The sequence below is a fragment of the Prinia subflava genome, chromosome 11, assembly GCF_021018805.1.
Source record: "Prinia subflava isolate CZ2003 ecotype Zambia chromosome 11, Cam_Psub_1.2, whole genome shotgun sequence".
Lineage (NCBI taxonomy): Eukaryota > Metazoa > Chordata > Aves > Passeriformes > Cisticolidae > Prinia > Prinia subflava.
In genome coordinates this window covers 25,399,810-25,419,979 of record NC_086257.1, presented here as the reverse complement: position 1 = coordinate 25,419,979, position 20,170 = coordinate 25,399,810, and the positions used below count along the sequence as shown (strand labels likewise).

Here is a 20,170-nt window from a genome sequence, read left to right as displayed (position 1 = left end):
TACAGTTTTGACTGGGGAGTGGTGTGGGGGATGTGTGTGTGTATAAGGAGGGGATGGAGAAAGACATTAGCTACCCTCAGAAAAGGTGTGACTTCTTTTAATACTAAAATGTTGTATCATAGCTACAAAAAATGCTGACACTCACTGAAAAATATCATTTAAAAGCCAGCATCCTAAGTACCGTAAAATTTTCTAATAAAACATTTTAAGTCTGGTACCTAAAATCTGTTGGTTTTTTTAAAATCTAGTAAGAATGAAATATTTCTTATTAAATCAATGCAGAGTTATTTAACATATAATATCCTGAGCTGGAAGGGACCCATGAAGATTATCCAGTCCAACTCCTAACTCCACACAGGGCAACCTAAAAGTTAAACCAGCTATCTGAGAGTCATCCAAACGCTTTTTGCCAACAATGGGCTTGGGGCCACTTCCCTGGGGAGCTTGTTTTAGTGTCTGACCGTCCTCTCAGTGAAGAGCTTTAGCCTGATGTCCAGTTTGAGCTTCCCCAACACAGCCAGGGGATGGGGAGAAGCGCCCAGCACCTCTGCCTGCTCCCCTATGAAGAACTCACAGACAGCACAAGGTCACCCCTCAGTCTCCTCCTCTCCAAGCTGCACAAATGCAGTATGTCTGCCCTCCTTTACAATTTCACATCATAAATATTTTGCTGGACTGTATTTTAGTATTATTCAAAGCTTTAAAATAATTTATGGTTTTTCAAGACACGCCAAAGACTTTGTAACACCCTAAGTCAAACAGGAAGTGAAAATGAACCTCTTGCCAAAAATAAACCACTAGGAGGCAAAAGAAACTCCGTGAGAATGCAAATTAAGATATGACCTGCAAGGTGTTCTCTCATTTTAATGAGTATCTGTGATGTTTTATTTGTATACTGAGTTCAGGAGAGAGTAATAAAGCAGTCCTATTAAAAAATTTAGCTTGTAAAATTTAACGATATGTTGACAGTTGCATAATTCACAATAATGAAAGTAATTGGATTATTACCTGAGTAGTAAGAGCAATCATCCTCTATTTTCATTTTCAGTTCAGCTTACATCAGCCAAAACAAAATCAGTCTTTATTTTTGAATACAACTGAATTGGAACTCAAGCTACACATCAGATTGGTGCCCTAAAGCCACAACTCCCGCCCAGATGAAGTCAGAGGGTGCTGGCGTTGCTGCTGTGACAGAGCTTTGTGCAGCCCTCTTTGTTCTCACACACTGAAGCCAGGACAGAGACCCGGGTGGAGCTGCTTCCCTGTCTCACTGACAGGGCCAGAGGACACTTTCCAGCCCCTTCTCCCCACCACTGGCACCAGGAGCAGGAACGGAGACCAGGCAGGAGAGCAGCTCTGCTCCTGCGAGTGAGAGCCAGACCATCAGGAACCTGAGTGCAGCCTGCGGGCCCTGCAAGTCAACCCAAAGAGGAGGGGGGAAATTACCTTCTACATTTCCCTTAAAATCTACTCTCATCTTACTCATCCACTGGGTTCAACCACTGTATCCGGGTTGGTTTTATTTATTCCCAATGTCACAGTATTTTCCAGTATCTAATATATTGTTTACCTGTTATTTTCATGGAAGGCTCTGTCTGTCAGTGCTTACACTAAGTCCTGTCAAAATAAAAACAGGTCAAAATAAAGGTTGCATAGGGAACTAAAAACTGGACCAAATCAAGCAGCAGGAGGTATGTCATTTATCAGCCCCAGATTTAAAATTGTAGCCCTTTTCATGGCACCATTAACCCTGATATCTGAGGTTTGGCCTCATACAGAGAAGAAAGGCCAAACCTGCTGCATGAACTGAAGAACAACTATGTATGCCTCATCTATGTTTAAAGTGATCATCCTCTTGCTTTAGATAACTTTAAATAATAATCATGAAGCGAAAATTACAATTATCTTAATAAGAGACTAAATGACTAAGACACAATCTAGTCATTCCACCAATTACAAATGTCATGTCAACAAAAAAAGCTACTATTTTGATCATTGTGACATGTGATACAAAGGAATGGATCTGTTAAAGGTGACTCCCAGAAATACAAAGGAAAAATAATGGCTTATATCCACCAATTTCAGTAACAGTTCTATAAAGGTCCTATAAGTCTCTTATAATGATAAATAATACTCCACTCACTTAGTACCTCCCAGTTAGATACCTCTGGGACCCAGCCAGATTCAATCAGCTCCAGATCACAGTTAGTATTAAAAGTTCCTGACTTACCAAGAGCAAAAATTAAGCATGTTGTACTCCATCATCACACAAAGGACTGGAATGCAATGCTGATCAGCTGCCTACAGTTCTATTGAACCACTGGAAATCAATATGCTAAAATATAGACCAAATATTTTTGCATTGGACTAACAATCCATTACAAAATATATTAAAAACCTGTGTTGTCATCAACTGCTTATACTTCTTTAAAATGTTTACTATTGATCTTCATTACAGCCCACTTTTCAAAAAATACATTCCAAACATATGTATTAAACACAAAACTCTTCATATCCAAGTGTGAAAAATTGCCTATTTTGTGCATGCAGACTGCATTAAAACACGGAGGCACTTTTTTCATAACTTTTTTGCAAAAGAACTTCAAGCATGTGATCTTCCTTTCAAATCAAATCACCATATAATTTAACAGTTCTACATTTGGTTTGCACTGTACATTTACTCTTTAATATTCATGAAAGGAAAAAACTTTTCCCTGTAAAATCCAAAATGCCTTAGAATTAAAAATTACAAATCAGTAAACTTTGTATCTGGATTTTGAAATACTTGTACTTAAATGCTTTACAATAAGGTAAATGCTTTACAATTAGGATTTTAAATTGAAATAAAAATTTTTTAAGTAAGAATTCAGTAAAGAATTCAGCAAAGGGAAGAATTTGTAAGATTTATTTAGGCCTAGCAGAGATGATCTGGCAGGTCAAGATTCTTGCATATGCCATCTGGAATTACACTATCAAAGAATAGTTATTCAAATGTCTCAAAGAAATAATTCGATTGTAAATTGCAAACTCTCAGGAGCTAACATTAAATACTTTTTTAAAAAGCTGTGGTTTATGTAAAATGTCACATATAAATCAAATTTTAAAAACTGACATAGCTTTGTCTCAAAGACCCTATGGTGAAACACCTTTGCAACTTTTCTTTTTGATAAAATGCTGGAAACTGAACAATTTCCCTTCTGCCAGTATGTAAAACACAAGCTGCAACAGGCACCTGCACAACACAGTCAGGAAAAATTTGGGTCCATATCAGGTGGAATTCTTGCAGTGATATGTTCTTCCCATATGGCCCCAAGAGGAAATTTAGTTCAGGCTTTTATTCTTCTCTGCTGTTCCCAGTACAGTCATCAAGAAAAAAACACCAAATAAGACAGGGGCATTGCTCATGGTTCTGCACTTTGCAGGTGCTTTATAAATACAGTCAAGACAATCTTTCCACACAGTATTTTACTTATCTGCAGAAGCCAAAACTGAACTTCACATATTTTCAACAGAGCTATTTCATTACAGTTCTGAGCAAGTTCATCTCTTACCTGTCAGTGTACAGAAGTGCAAGAATAACAGAAGTCTTTTAGCTTGACTTTTCCTTAGGATGCATCCCTCTTTCAAGGATATTAAAACATGAAGGATGAATCTTTAAGTTTTCACAATGCTTATGCTAAGGGAATAATTTTTCAATAATTTCTAATTTTTGTATTTTCTGCAACAATAAAAACTACAGCCCCCAGGGAGAAAAGAACAGTAACAAAGGTACTGGCATGCAGAACCAGATTATTCACAGCAAGGTCAAGACTAGCACCAGTGATACAGCACAGCATCAACACCTCGCCACTGAGTTATTACTTGGGATTCCATGTACTTAGAATCATAATCCTACTGCAGTGATTACTGTGGTATGGGATTTTAATGCTCCACTTCCCTTTCAACATGTGGTCATTCTGCTTTTTACAGGTGCAATATGTCTGTGGATGCTTCCAGCACCCAAGAAGGTCATAATAACAGATCTGCATGCAAAACTGAGAATAATCTACCTCTAGGATCAATAATTTCTATAGAGAAAAAACCCCACAAACCGTGCTTAGTGACCTGATTATGAATACGCAGGGCTTTTCAGTTTATTAAAATTACCTGGAACATTTTATCCATTAATCATGTCATTCCATTTTAAAAAACACCTCAACCTCCTACATGCCAGAAAGGATTGCCAACTTCAATCTCCCCATTTGGCCTTTTCTTTTGTTTTGAATAGTACTTAGTTGTGGTCAAAATCTGTATCAGACCCAGTGCAGCAATACTGAACATCACTCACAAAGATGCAGAGGCTGCATGCTTTCAAGATACCTGCTGCTGTGCTGAAGCTGCTTTCATCTGAAGTTTTCAAATAAGTAAGTGTTTTTTGGTTTTTTTAAACAAGATTGTCCTAAACTGTTCTTCACATGAGGTTCAGATAATAGGAGAAAAACAGTAAAACTGTAATATCCCCTAAGAATCTAACAAAGAGTTACTTCCAGTTTGCTTTATATCTTTAGAAATTACATTTTAAGTAACAGTATGCATTTCTTTTCCAGTCTGTCTACTTCACAGCTTCCTGTTTTTCTAGAAAAATGAATCACACATTTGTTTCTCCAAGATAAAAAAAGACCACTGAAAATATTGTTCTAGTAGAAGCCATCCTGACAGAAAAAGGAAATGTTCATGAGACAATATCCTCAGTAGAAGGCATGCTTTTAGTAAAGCAAACCAGGCAGTACCACAAAATGGCCCAAATAAATGCAAACATATGTCTGTATATGCAGGAAAAGTAGCACAAAATGGAAACTGACAGTGCTCCTGTGTCTTAACTGCATCCCAGTTTGTTTTATCTGCAAACTTATGCTTCTCTTTCACCCCTTATTGTCCAACTCTTTGTTACAAGATCTGTCATAATTGCTAAAAAAAGACCCCAAAATGTGAAAAACCTCAAAAATTAATGAATGTTTTGAGCAGTATTTGACCATAAAGATACAGCAGGAACACCAGGATCATTCCAATGCCTAAGTTTTGGCAATTATTTGACAAGAGCATCAACAGAGGAGTTGCTTTCTGGAATATACAGCACCTGAAACCACTTCTGTTGCCACAGATTGCTCACTCATTTCCATGCTGCAACACAAACCAGGGACCTGCCATGGCAGCACGACACTTCATCCAGATGTTTGGCAATGGAACATCATGGCAAATTTGCCAAACAATTCCCAAGATATATAACTACACAGAGTTTGTGGAATCAAAGTTAGATCTTCCCTCTGTCCTCAAAGAAAGGCTATCACAGAAGGAAAATAAACGTAATAATGTGAATTATCCAGTCAGTGTAGATGACTGCTTAAAATAATATTTCTTCATATATTTGGATGAGCATTAGCATGGTTAATACCAAGAGCTATTTTTTCATTTGCGACCTATAGACTAAAATTGCTAAGGTTTTTATTAAGTTACAAATCTCAAACCAGGATCTCTACTAGCTTTGAAAAAGTATGTCTTACAACATACATACCTTTACTGACTAGTCTCACTGCTGAATGTTTAACAAAACCTTAATTTCTTTTAGGTATCAGTGATTTACTGTTGTGCCATCAGTAAGTTGTAAATAGTCTCACTAGAAATCTCATTTACTCCAGTTATTAAGTTTTGCTTTGTTTCATCTCTTGCAATAGCACAATTTCATTGATTCTCCATTTCCATAAAGTCTTCCAGTGACAGACAAAAATCAAAATGCCAACTATAAAACATGAATAAAGAAGTAGAGCCTTCCACCACCTCTAATAAAAATTAAGCTTTATCTAATATTATAACCTACTATTGGTAATGTCAGGGCTAAGAGACAGTGATGGTAGCATCTGTGAAAATACCATCCCATGACATGTGGTCCACAATTTTCACATTAACTTCACTCACATCAAACCTTCCGTTTTGACATGTGCTGATACAATTCAGCTGGTTTTACACCTTTAGAAATTACATTTTAAGTAACAGTAGGCATTTCTTTTTTTCATCTTTTCTTCATCATTCATTTTGCTTCATCTGCAAAAAATATTTTTCCCAATCTCTGAAGAAAAAGCACTTACATTTCTGTTTAAACATATACCATAGAATGAAAAAAACATGAAATTGAAACGCAGTATCAAAACCAAATGTAAAATGAAAAAGCCTTTTGTGAAGAATTCCCACACTAAATTCTGCCTGTCAGCTCCAAAAGGCTGACCTTTTCTACATTCCCCACAGAGCTGCACGATGATGCCCACACAGCACAGGCTGCACTGATTTACTGATGCAAAGCCTGCTTGTTTGAGTCCAGAGACACCTAACGTAGGTGAGGGCACTGGCAGGAGGCTGCAAACTTGGGCATCCACTCGACAGAACTGCCTGTGTGCTCCAAGATAAACCATATGGAGCACACGTCAAAACTAGAAAACAGCTTTTGCCCAAAATAGTCTGACTAAGCAGACAATCTAAAGCCTTTTTTTTTCAAATTGCAATCATTTTTATTCCTGAAGCATTTGAAAATACAGGATTTTAAGAAACTTCTGAAAGCAACTTTGGCATTTCTACCTTAAGATTACAAAAGGCTACTTAGGCAAACAAACAACACCCAGAAGTTCCGTTTTGTTCTTTTTTTCTTTCATTCTTTTTGAAAAAAGGCAACTTACAACGCACATAGGCCAGACGATTTTATCAGGTGAAGAGACCTTTGGAAATATGGTCTGAAAATCTAACAGACTCCACCTGGGTAAGGTGTCTTCCTTGTTTATTCCTCTGTGTGTTCTGTCTCCAAAAGTGTTTGGGGAGTTGCTGCAGCTTGTACAAATTGTAGCTAGCTCTTGTAAAACCACAGCAGAAGTATATTGAAAGAGCAATCTGTATTCTTTTCAGGGATTTTGAACTCCTGTTGCTGTCAGCAATCAATCAGGAATCACCAGCAACTGCCTATGATATTTTGGTGATTAAAGTCTGAGCTGATCCATGGGATCACAAAAGGGTGTAAGCTTGCATTGTAAGAAACAAGTTCCATGAAGCAATATTTAAGGTTTATTACTGTCCTCTGCCTGTTTCAATACACAGAAGGTTCTTCATGGACAAGAACAGATGCTGAAATGAAGCCCAGAAAAGAAGGCACAGAGAAATTACGTGATTTCCGAAGGGACACACTCGGCAGCACAACAGGAACCACGCTGCTGCTTCCTGCAGCCTAGGTCAGCTTCCCAAAGATTCGTGCTTCCTTCTGTTCAGATGCTGCTGTACTCAGGGAAAACCGCAGGTCAGTGCAGCGTTCCCAAGTTTTCTGTTCTTAAAGAGTTCTCTAGGTCTGGACTTTGAGTTAATCAAAGAAAAGAAAAAGATCCACAAACAAACAAACCAACCCCAAATACCTCCACCCTACATCATGCTGACCCTCTCTCTCTCTCTCTCTCTCTCTCTCTCTCTCCCTAAATGAAGAGGGAAAATGCCACAAGTCTGTATGTTGAAATTCAGCCCACATGACATTTCCTTTGGATTTAATTGCTTTGATACAATTTGTATCTGCCAGTCAAGCAAAGCCCCTGAGCACCAAACACTCTGTTACAAAGAAGCTCTTGTCCTGTAATAGGCCCCGACATCAAAAAGACAGGATTTTCAACTTCAGCCAAAGCATCCAAAAGGAAACAAGCCAAAGCCCAACCACTGACTCTTCCAACATTATTTGAAAGAGTGAACAGCAAAAAGGTGGACACTAAGACTTTGCAGATTCTATATTGTCAAGTCTGTTCAAAATTGAGCACATTCATAACCTTCAGAAGCAGACAGCTCTCCACACTGCCATTTACTAACTATGGAGTAAAGATGGTCAAGCAGACCAGCTTTTAGATGTTTGCTATAGCACCTCACAAACATGATAAAAATAAACCTACTATTATTTTCTTTCTTTGTGCAATCCAAACCATAAGTAAAGACAAAACCCTTTCAGATGGTTTCAGAAAAAATGCCTAGTTTTCATGGTAGAATTCTTAATTAATACCTGTATCAATTCTATAGATGTCTCTCTAAGAATATGCTAATTGATACTATTTCCTAATCATTAATGCAGAAAGCAATTGTATTTTCAGCTCATCTAATGAGATGAATGTATGACAGTCATCATCCATTAATGCACAAATACTCCAGGACTTTGGGTTTAACACTATGACTAAAGGACTAACTTAAGATAAATTTCATTAAACCAATAATTCCACCTGCATGTTATTAATTTGTTATCTTAAAAGTATACATAAGTCCAATATATCAAATTTGACATCAACACAGTAGTTTTTACAGGACAGTTACCACTGATTTCTTAAATAATTTAGAAATGCATACACTAAAATTCAAATTCTGCTTCTAGACAGCCCTTTACCAAAAGTTTCTTAAATATTTCCTCAGAGGAAACCCTTCTTGTAAACACTTTCAGGGTCACTACAGTCTTGCTTGAAGCTTTCTTCGCTGGTGCTTTATGGTCCAATCTAAAATGTAGCTTGTATCCTAACTCAGAAAACTCAATAGGAGAGGGAACTGGATCACATCCTGCAAATCGAATGTGTCCCTGAAGCAATTTTATTCCATATTTGCTTCTGTCCTCAGATTTTATTAAGCTCCACATTAACCACCAAATTCTCTTAAGCAGCACTGATGATAGGATTTTTAGATTCTGAAAAACACCAGTCTGTTTATCATGGAAAGACACCATCTTGAACCAGAAAATGAACAAATATCAGCCTTCATCAGAAACTCTGTAGCTTTTTCTACTGCTGAATTCTGAGAAGAAAGAGTAGCTCATGGATCCTTGGTAGGTTTTTAAGTGAAACTCCAACACCATCATCATTAAATCAGCTTTTGAGGAGAAATCAGACAGACCCCTAATGCTGTCAATTACAGCTTGAAAATTTAGTTTTGATGTGTGCATTCCAATCAGAACCTCCTAAGTATCTCTAAAATGAGTTGTAAATGTGAGCTATAGTTGAATTTCTGGCAATCACACTTCAGTGGTGTATCACAGCTTTCCTGCCTTTTAAGAACTCTTTAATGCACCCAACAATTTCAGATAGAAGCCACTGGCAGTAATACATCTTGGAACTGTCTAGCACATTATAATTTATTTTTAATAAAGTGATGCTGGCAAGGGGAACAGTTCAGGCTCCAAGTCCCACAGGAATAACCACTGGAAACAAGGAACAAAAAAAATCCCTTAAGGTGTGGACTCAAGGCTCCAAAAGCCACACGAATCTGTGAAATGTCTCTCTCTACTGCCCGACACTAAAGCCAGCAGGGATGCACGGCCTCTTGCCTTGCACCACTCTCTACAAGCACCAAGGAAAGCCAAAGCCATAAGAGCCCCCACTGCAGGACATCCATCGCAGCCACGTGTGACTGTGGCCATACCTGTGGGACAGCAGTGCAGACAGGTAGTGCTAAGCTGTTAGTGCCTTCCACATTCTTACCAGAACTCAACTGAGTTACCTCCTCAAGCACTGTCCATCTCCTCCCCCCCTTCCAGCTGGAAGATGGAAAAAGATGGAACATTCATCACAGGGAAACTTTTCCCAAGATGGAAAAGTTTCCCTGTGATGAATGCTGTACAGCACCAAGCAAAACACCAATGTAAAATAACAACAGTCTCTACAGAATTAACAGAAATGCTTTTCAAGGGAAGACCATATTAGAAAATCACTTCAACAGTTCAGCTGTCTTTGTGCTATTTGTTTCGTCATTCTCAGGAAAAAAGTTTTTCATTGTATTTGTATTACTTGTATAGTATTTATATTATTTATATTACTCATCTGCTGTCCTGATGAACACAGTTATATAAAACTGATCATGTGTTAAATCAAGCTCTATTCCAATAGAAACCAGTAAGAAAAAAATCTGAACATTTTGACTAAATGAAATATTGTAAGTAATTAGCCTCCTTATCCCCGACCAGAACTTACTAGCAAATATGTCCTGGTATGGCAAATGATTACTGTAACATTTTAAAAATAACAGTAATAAAGATAACAGTGGCAAAAGTTTCACAGATCTGTTTATAAGAGTTTGAGCAAGAAGCTCTCTAGACACACTGAGAAAATATGAAACCCTCAGTCTTCATTTGAAATATGAGGCTGGACCACCTAAACCCAAACTGGTATAAAGTAATACTTGAAACATTCCTTTTACAGAATATGTATACACAGCCCACCGTGTAGATCAATATGCAACTGACATTCCCCACTCACAGGCATAAGAGCAGGCAGGCAGACTGTCTCTACAGAAATGCTTTTTATCAGAAATAAATCACACTTACATTTTTTTCCACACATGCTCACACAGAAAAATGCTTTAGATAACATTGCTGCAAGTGTGTGTTCATTAGCCTGTTTTCCAGCCCCCACTTGTGCAGTTTGGTATTTAATTACAGGGTGGAGTGGTCCCCAGGCTACTTATGTTTCTTCCAGTCACAGCCAGAAAATTTCTGCAGGAACTGACATGCAGGAGTTCAACTGCTTCAAGTTGTAGCTGTTTCCCTGTCAGCAAGGTTAGCTCACTGTTCATTGAAACTCATACTAGTGCTTCTGTTCAATAATTATTGAAAATGTGCTTTAATACAACAAATTGCATTCTAAACTTTAACAGATAATAAAGGCTTTAATAGGACCTAATTTGTTATTTACTTGTAATTGGTTTCTCAACTTTTTTTTGCTAATGCCAGGAAACGAATGTTTATTGTTATGTTGTTATGCTGGAAAGCACTAGCTTTTTTTTTTCCCCTTAAATATAGGAAAATATAACCTTGTATACCTAGTTTGATCAAATATGATTTTTAGCGCATCACCTGACTCAAATCCTCTGGTATTTTGTAGCACACAGCTTTAAACTCTGCTTTCCAGAATCAAGCCTAAATTGTATTTTCACCTGAAGAATATTACACTATTTGTAAAATACCGTAAGTCATATGTGAGAATTTTATAGTTAAATATTACTCCCAAAAGCGTTGGGGTATAACAAAATACATTAAAGGTATAAAGAAATGCATTATTCTAATTAATTTTTATATAAATGAGAGAAGTTCTATTGGACAGATAAAACTAGGGAAACAAAACAAATACTAATTTAGGTAACAAATTACATGCACAATGAATATTTTATATTAAAAAGGATGCTGTTAATCAGAGTATTACTGCTGACAGGATTTGGAAAAAAAATTAAAGCCACTTTGAGTTTTTACCTATGCTTTTTATTTACTAAAGGCCTTGTATTTTTGGCCTAAGCAACAAGAATCCATCGACTTGGAAAACTCTGTCTCTAGGTCAGAAATGCATGACAGGAAGGTGAAACCACATGAGTTCATTTTGGTACTAGTCAAAAAATACAGACCAGACAAAGATTCTATTATGCAATTTTTAGCCAGAGGTATCTGAAAACACTCCCTGACCAAACCCTAGCAAGAATTTATATTGAATAATTATTTATCAATGGTCTGTTACAGTGCCCCTGTCAGTCAGCTACTTCTCTGCAGCTTGTTCTATTGAGAAAAATACATGCTAAGTGCAGAGACACAAGATCTTCTCATTTAGGTGATAAACCAGATAAATAACAAACTTCTACGTTTGGACCCTGGGACATATGCACACAGTATCACAAACAATATATAGTGACATACAGAAAGGTATTTACATGCTCTGCTGGTAGCTCAAGGCGTGACAAAAGACACACACACAAAAAAAAATCTAAACTTTGCAGAGCCATTTGGAGACTGGGCTCTTGAATAATCCATTAGAGATTCCAAACCTACAAGGCAAAGAAATCAATACACGAAAAAGTAAATTATTACTTTTTTCACTTTTCTAAACAGTTTTTTCTCTTTTTCTCCCTCACACATTGTCTATATGACATTTATGATGGCTGAATACCCACACATACCTTAATGCGAACTGAAGATTTTACTCTTCTGACCAGTAATGAGCAAGTAAATGACATCCAGGAGCACACTGGCAGTTTAACTCCCTCAATATCTTCAGCTAGATGCTTCATCAGTAAATGTCTTATTAGCAAGCATTTTATCGTATTTACCAAGTTAATGCAGTACGACTTAGTTTGCAGCGAATCCGTGGCTGACTTACAGACTACCAAAATAAGGCACTATTGCCTTAGCACTTATTGCAGCTATTACGTATTTTCAGGCCTATTAAACGGCTTCCAATCGAATGCGAATTGTCATAAATAAAACACTCTGGCTAAAATGAGTGGCCAGAAGGGATATCGGCAGTTGTGGTACCCCGCTTCTCAAAATCTGCCACTAGAACAAGGCGGCCTCCCGCCGTCTCCATCCCCGCAGACGGGGATGCTCCAGACACCCGCGGCCGGAGCCGGGCCGGGCAGCTCCCGCCCATCCACAGTCCCTTCTACCGCCGACAGGTCACGGACATGCAGAGCTCGGCTCCCACGTTCCAGAAACTCCCTGGAATAACTGTTACTGAACTTATTTTCAAAAAAAATAAGTTTCAGAATCTTGGACGTGTGGCCAAGCAGAAAAGAAATGCATTATCAACAAGTACGGCAGGACTTTCCGCCGGCTCCGGGAGCGCCCCAGGCTCTTCCTCGTCTCTCTCTCCCCACCGGGAAGAGATTTCCCCCCCACAAATGTCGCATACACCCCGGACCCGGAGGCCACCCCGCCGCCTCGAGGGGCAGCTCCCACCCGGCGAACGCCCCGCGAACCCTTGCGGGGCCCCGGCCGGTTCCCCCGCAGCACTCACTTGAGGAAGTAGCGCTGCCCGGTCTGCGTGAGCGCCATCTCCCAGCCCGGCGGCAGCGGCCGCTCGTCCGTGACATCGCAGGAGCGCTGCCGGAGGTGGCCGTGCTGCGGCGCCGCGCCCGCGCCCGCGCCGGGCAGCGAGGCGGGCGAGGAGTGCGAGCGGACGTGCACGGGCGCCAGGCGCGGCGGGGGCCCGCCCGAGTCCGTGCTCGACTGCCGCGAGTGCGAGCCCGAGTCGGGCTCCCTGAAGAAAGACTCGGGCAGGATCTTCTTCCGCCAGGAGCTGGGCCTGGGGTTCATCACCGCGTTGAAGAGCGCCTCCAACTCCGTGTCCAGGTCCTGCGCGACGTGGATTACCTGCTGCCCCGGCGGCGGGGCCGCGGCCGCGGGGTTCATTGTCCGCCCCTCTGGCCCGACGGCGGGCGCAGCTGTCCCGGGGCGGGCGGTGGCCGGGGCCGGCCCCGCTGCTGGGCCACCTCCGAGGACGTGCCCTCTGGAGCGAGCGGGCTCTCCGGGAGCAGAGCAGGCGAGGCGGGCGGACGGTGCCTCTGCGCCCCCGCCAGCCGCGCCGGTGTCCCGGGCGGGCGGGGCGGCCCCGGGCAGCGCGGCGCCCTCCCCGCGGCCGGGCAGCGGCGGGACGGGGGCAGCGGCGGGACGGGGGCAGTGCCGGCGACTCCAGGCCGGCCCCGGCAGCTGCAGCCCGGCCCCCGCGCCGCCCCGCCCGCAGTTATGCAACTGCCGCGGAAACTTTGGGCCCGGGACGGCCCTGGAGGCCGGGGCCGGGCGGCCGGCGGGGCCCGCCCCGCCCTCGCCCCCTCTCGCGTCGCCCTCGCTGTGCCGCCCTCAGCCGGGGACAGCGGCTGGTCTCTGCGCCGCCGGGACCCCGCGCGGAGCCGCTGCCCCCGTCCAGCCTCAGCTCGTGGTGCCCGGGGAACCTGCGGAGCGCTTTGTCTCTGCCAAGCTAATGAGCTTTGCTCTAAAACAGTTGTTCAGAAAGTTAATGGGTGATACTAATTTCTGGAAGCAAAATGATGCTCAAATTAGTTCACGTACAAGTTTAATTAGATGATTTAGTGATGCTATGGCGATGGGCAGGAATGAAGCATTTGTAGTGACATAGACAGCAACCACTTCGCTGTGGTTTGGATAAGGTTTGGCCCTTTGCTGAAAAGTACGAGTCCTGTGCCGAGCTGTATCATGAGTCCTTCCTGCTCACTGTCCATAGGGGTAGTTTCAAATGCAGGCACGATGCTTTGTGAATCTCTGCTGATTGCCCGTTCAGTCACTTATCTTCGGTTTAGCCTATACTAAAAACCAGAGTTGTCATCAAAATGCGTTCGAGGTTTTCTACAATTAATAAATACAATTGCTGTTTTAATCTTGTCTCATTTTTGGTGCACTTGGAATAACTTTTGAATGGCAACGTGACCAAAAGTTGTTTAAATTCAGTAGCTGTGTCAATAAAGAATAATACTGTTCACTTTCCAACTTAAGTGTTGGGTTTTATGGAGAGAAGCATCCAGTGTTTTAATGACTACACACATAGAGATATCACATATTGGCTAAACAAATACAATGTTATTTTAGAAACGCATTTTGTTATTTTCTGGGTTTTGGACAGACTCCAGGCTATGTTGATTGGTAAGAATACACCCTCCTCAGTAATCAGTGTACACTAGAAAAGTCTTAAGTAAGTAATTTTTTTCTGAACTGTATTCCTTATGTCTTTAAAAGTAGCGTGAATTTCTCAAAATTGCATTTGGCTTTTCTAGTGGAGAATGTGGGCCTGACTGAGCCATCTTTGTCCCTCAAATCACTGTTACATATAACGTTGGTTATGCAGATTGATCTCAGAGTTGCAGTTTCAGCCTGTACACAAACTACAGCTAGCTCTGTGAAACACATCCTGTGCACTTCCTGATGGCTTTGCTTCAACAAATATTCCTTGTCAGTTACGTTTAATCACATTTCCTGTTCATAGTTCCATTGGCTTGGCAGATCTCCTCCCTGAGGTTTGTTTGGTTGTTCTTTATTTTTGTGAGGGTTTGGAGGTTTTGTTGTTATTGTTTTGAGGGGGTTTGGGTTTTCTTTAATTTTTATTTTTCCTGACATCTGATGTATTTCTGTTCAGGAAACCCAGTACTCATGAGACTTGTTTATGTTTCCCTTTCCAAAGAATCTTCATACCAGTCTTTTGCTGCTTCGTACTGGGTACCTAGCTGCAACAAGCTCAAAGAGCAGTGCTAATCACAGCACCTGCTCCAGGGCTATGCAGACATTACATATCTTTTTTTTCTTTCCTGCAATATCCTTATTTAAATCCTTTGCATATGAAATTCTGAGTGTGTGTGCATGTGGTTATTGCACAATGACCTGATCATGAGTGATTTTCCATACAGCCTTTAAAAGGGCTTTTTTTGTTTTCAGGGCTCTGTCTCTTTGAGAAAAGACAAACCACACACTCTCTTACCTGTTCCTTTCCAGGTGACATGTCCACTCTAGGAAAGGCTCTGACAGTCTCATGCATGGGGCCATCTCATCTATGTTAATTAGACCACTTTCATAAGCATGGGATCTTATGGGTGAGTATGTACACATCTGTGCTAAACCTAAGCCACATTTATTACAATTAGAACTGTCTTCTCCAATGAGATGTATTTCAGCTGCACTTTTTACTGAGTAATACAAAAAGTTTCTAGGATTTGTATCTAAAACTCCTGTTCTGCTGCCCTGAGTTGCAGAATATGGCTGTAGTGAGGAGAGCTGGAATGAGGGAAACCACTCACCTACGTATTGGCTAATCTTGTGTTTCACCTGAAACAGATATCAATTACACAAAAAATACTAATCAAAAATCCCAAGTAGTTATATTTAATCACATTTAATTACCATGTACTATATATGAAGATGATTCTTTGAAAAAGGTCACCAAATATAGATGTGCAAAGCTGGCAGCCAAGGACATTTGGCCAGTAAATATTGGCTCAAGATCCTGGCACAGGAAAGCAGTTCATCTGATCCAGATGTTTATTTTTCCTCAAAATCTATTTGTGAGCAGTGTTTTGAGCTGTTTAGTAAGAGAGCAGAGAGGAATTAAGGTTATTTCATGTTGCGCACAATTCTTCTGCAGTGGTTCATCTTCATCTCCCCCAACGCCTGCTCCAGTTGCTGGATAAGGTGGAGAAGGGTAGAAGGGTCAGTTTGTAACACCTGGGCAGTTTGATCTTCATTTTGGTTAAGATGCAGCTTCATAGTCACAACAGGCTTGATCTGTTGTCTCAAACTTCTGCTTGCAAGCTGTAGGAGGGGTTCAGTGGGACAAGAACAGGAAAACAATTGATGGTTATCAATGTTTGTTCTGAGCAGTTCTCATCAGGTTTGTAGAACCTGCCTGGATGACTGTTCAGAAACCCTTTTCATCCATATTAAAGATACACACAAGCTACTACTGTGTTTTATGATTAAGGAATACTAACCCACTTTAATCAATGCTTTCATAATATTTCTGAAAATAATAATCAACACCAAATATGATTAGTATATGTTAATATTTTAAAAACACCAATAGAGCCATGAATTCAATTTTCATAAGGCAAGTACTTTGCATCACTGCATATCCTGTTTGTCTCATAACTGGCTGGCTGTGGGACACTAACAATGTCATGTCAGTTTTAAATACATGAAGTATTGCTGCCTCAATTATTTTTACATTGCTTACCAGGTTTTTATTATATTAAAAAAATGTGAAGGAAAGGATGGAATGCTAAAAACATCAGGGAAGTCACCTGCACATCCAACCTCCACTCCAGACTGTGGTAGCTGGGAAGCTTTGGTGCCAGCTCTCCAAGAATGCTCCTGATCTCTTTCCTGTTGTCAAGGTACAGCTGGAGCAAGGATTTGTTCAATTCATCTGAGAATCCCAAAACGTGAATGGAATCTTGGAAATCAACCTCAGAAATCTAGAAATAACAATTTTGGCCAGGTAATTATCATTATTTCTTGAAAACTAAGTAAAACTGTAACTAAATATCACATATGCTATGGTGCAGTTATTTTCCTGCAGGAATGACCAGGTATAATTCTACACCTCAGACAAAACAAATATCCAAGATATTTGTTTTAAAGGATCTACAGATGTTGATGTATTACTGCAGATTTGTATGAGATTCAGGAACAGTTTTTTTAAAGAACATTTGAACCCCTCACATGTGAGCCTTCACATCAAAGACCAAAACACAGCATGAGGGAGCGCCTCAGTTGTGTCACAAGGCACGGCATGCTGTGTGAATCCATTTGTCAGGGTGCTGCTGTGCCACTGATAACCAGACTACAAACACTGAGCAGCGACCTGCACATGAGCAGCACAAGGCACAATGCTCAGGCTCCTGTCCCAAGGGCAGGAGAAGCTTCACAGGCCTTTGTGTTTACTGCAGCACTGGGGAAGCTGTTACTGACTCTGCAGAAAATGCCATTGTACCTCTCCAGTGCACCACCCCAACACAGTCCGTAACCAACCACATTCTACCACAGTGCACCGTAACCTGCCAGTCAAGACCCCTTCTTTCAAGGAAAGGCTCTGCACCATTTCCATCCCCTCCTATTCTTGGGACCAACACTTGCCTGCGTTTAAGCTGGCATTCCTTGTCTCTGTGTCCCTTCTCCATGTGGTCATTGCTCAAATATTCTACTATATCAATAATTATCAGTCTTACCGATGGAAACAGTAATTGTCCAACTACTAATCTTTTAGTATCTGCTTATACCCACTCAAACTTTTGATGTCAAGAGCTGAAAAAGCTCTCAAACCCACCACATTGGATAAAGACAAGGATGCTGAACAGGGGGCTAGTCTAGCCCACATCCTGTACAGTAGCTGAACAACAAACTCTTCACTTAAGTTTTATTATTTAAAGCTTAATCCTGAATTAAGCTTCTCTATATGTAATAACTTACACTATTAAAACATTGTCAAGTTTTAGCTTCAGACACTGAATACAATTTCCAGTCATACACACAGACACAGTGTTTCAGTAAGACAACAGCATGAGACACCTTTTTCTGAAACTAAAACAATATGTCATTAAAATTTTGAGCTGTGTTTTCCCCATTCACAAATATTTATAGAGGTCCAAGTGTGCAGAAGACATCTCTCGAGTGTATGCCCAAATTTCTTATGAAAAAGTATACTTGCCATAAGCTTGGAACTCTCAGTAAGAAGATACATCAGTCCTTCTACCCCGTGCTGAATGGTGTCAATGCCAATGTTCAGCTTTCCTTTAAAGAACACATAAAGTGCTTTTTACTTGCTGACTGCCACAGCAGTGAGATTTAAAGCTGCAAATTTATGCAATGCTTAACATGCAAAATATGCTTAGAAAGAAAAAGAAAAAGAGAGGATTTCACATCCTTTAAATAAAAATGTACAGCATATCAGAGACCCCCTTAAACCAAACCAAACCATCAAAAGCAAAAAACTAAGAAAAACACAAGCCAATTTCTTATGGCATGGTACAGAGAAGGGTTTCTGTCGGAACAGAGATGTCTGTAGCCCTCCCCACACTGAGCACGAAGCACCGACCCCGCGGTGCTGGAGCTCCGTGCCGCCAGCCCGTCCCCTCGGCCCCGCACCGCGGCGCACCGGGAACTCGGGGCTCCTTGGGGCGGGCGCAGAGCGCACCGCGTTCCCGCCCTCCTGCCGCGAAATCACCACGGCCCGGCCCGGCCCGGTTCCCCCGCTCCCCGGCCCGGCTCCCCCGCTCCCCGCGGCCCGGCCCGGTTCCCCCGCGGCCCGGCCCGGTTCCCCCGCGGCCCGGCCCGGTTCCCCCGCGGCCCGGCCCGGTTCCCCCGCTCCCTGCGGCCCGGCTCTCACTGGCGGCGGTCTCGCAGGCCCGCGGGGCCGCTCCTCGCCGCAGCTGCTCCAGCGCCAGGCGCCCCAGCTCGCCAACGGCTGCAAGGACAGAGAGAGAAGAGACCCCGCTGCAGCCCCGGCCCGGCTCGGCCCGGCTCGGTTCCCCCCACCCGCGGACCCGTCGCGGGCCCGACCTGCGCCGCCGGCGCGCGGCAAACAGCCCAGATGCGCCCTGTGCTCCGCCGACAGCACCAGCAGCATCGCCGCGGCTCCGCCACCACCGCCCGGGAAGGGGCGGCGCCCCGCAGGCGCCTGCGCGGGGCCGGGGCCGCGGGAACACCGCGGGACAGCCGGGACAGCGGGGACAGCGGGGGACAGCGGGGACACCCGGGACAGCGGGGGACAGTCGGGACAGCGGGGGACACCGCGGGACAGCGGGGGACAGCCGGGACACCGCGGGACACCCGGGACACCCGGGACACCGTAGGGGCAGCAGCTCCGAACCGTGTCCCGGGACAGCGAGGTGGGACCTGCTCGCGCAGCTACCGGGAGGCGCCCCAGGGGCTGCTCGGGGGACGGACGCAGTGACGGGTCTCCTCAAATCCAGGCCGCTGCAACGAAAGCGTCTTCTGTCTTACAGTCCTGTGCGGAAAGTGAGGCAACAGATTATTCTGTGTTTCCTTTCCGTCTTGATTATTCTGTTATTCCACCTTGAAGCAGCAGTTCAAGCCCGCTTCCATGTACAGTCCCAGCAACGTGGAGATCTCGCTGTGCTGTGTCACCCAGACGCTGATGCCACTACCCTGGTGTGTTGAAAGCATAGAAAAATGCGTGTTCCTTGTTAAATAAAGTCAGCAACAACAACCAACCGAACAAAACTCCCCAGGCTTCTGAGTTATTAAAATTAAAACCTCATTAAAAGTATAGCAACTTCTCATAACTGTTTTTCCTTTAAGAGATAGATCCTTTTGTCAAACACAAAGGCTGGACAACTTTTGAAGTTTTTATTTTAATAACAGAATGTCTGGAAACTGTGAGTGGAAAAAATGCTACTGCATTTTGTCACCACCTGGAAGCACTAGCTTTTGCTGAGACTATGCTGCACTTTTCTGCAAGACTGGCAGTCACAGACATCCCTGTGACAGAAGAAAGCTTCTTTATATGGAGTAAATTACACGGTTAAAACATTGTCAAGTTTAAGCTTCAGACTCTGAATACAAGTTCCAGAATCATACATGCAGATGCAGTGTTTCAATGAGACTTCTGAGTGAAATGCTTTGCATTTCAGCATCTTTTTTTTTTTCAGTTTACAAACTTATAAATTGCCATAGATTTATTTAAATGGAAATATTTGCAATCTTATGGCTGGCAAATACACACAAGTTCCTGTGAAGCCGGTGGGAGTCCTTACCCACAGGTTGTCTTCTCTCCTGACCAAGAGTTTGGCTTTGCTGTTTAGGATGAGACATCCTCCAGCCATAGGAATTCCACATACACATCCATACGTCAGTGAAATTACAGAC

At 42.4% G+C, this 20,170-nt stretch overlaps 2 protein-coding genes across 2 annotated transcripts in view; both read right to left on the bottom strand.

Moving 5' to 3' along the window:
- Window positions 1–13,328, bottom strand: part of WWTR1 (WW domain containing transcription regulator 1) — a 42,019-nt gene extending 28,691 nt beyond the window's left edge. The window contains exon 1 of the mRNA XM_063408570.1: window positions 12,801–13,328. Within this exon, the coding sequence (XP_063264640.1) occupies window positions 12,801–13,195 (395 nt within the window). The 5' untranslated portion in view covers window positions 13,196–13,328. The remainder of the gene's footprint in view (window positions 1–12,800) is intronic.
- A 2,313-nt stretch (window positions 13,329–15,641) lies between these two features.
- Window positions 15,642–18,989, bottom strand: COMMD2 (COMM domain containing 2). Its single transcript, XM_063408572.1, has 5 exons — window positions 18,842–18,989; window positions 18,669–18,746; window positions 17,991–18,073; window positions 16,585–16,758; window positions 15,642–16,096 (listed from the first exon to the last, which is right to left on the bottom strand). The coding sequence occupies exons 1-5, from the start codon at window positions 18,906–18,908 to the stop codon at window positions 15,899–15,901; spliced, it is 600 nt and encodes a 199-aa protein (XP_063264642.1). The 5' UTR covers window positions 18,909–18,989; the 3' UTR covers window positions 15,642–15,898.
- Between the last annotated feature and the right edge of the window lie 1,181 nt (window positions 18,990–20,170).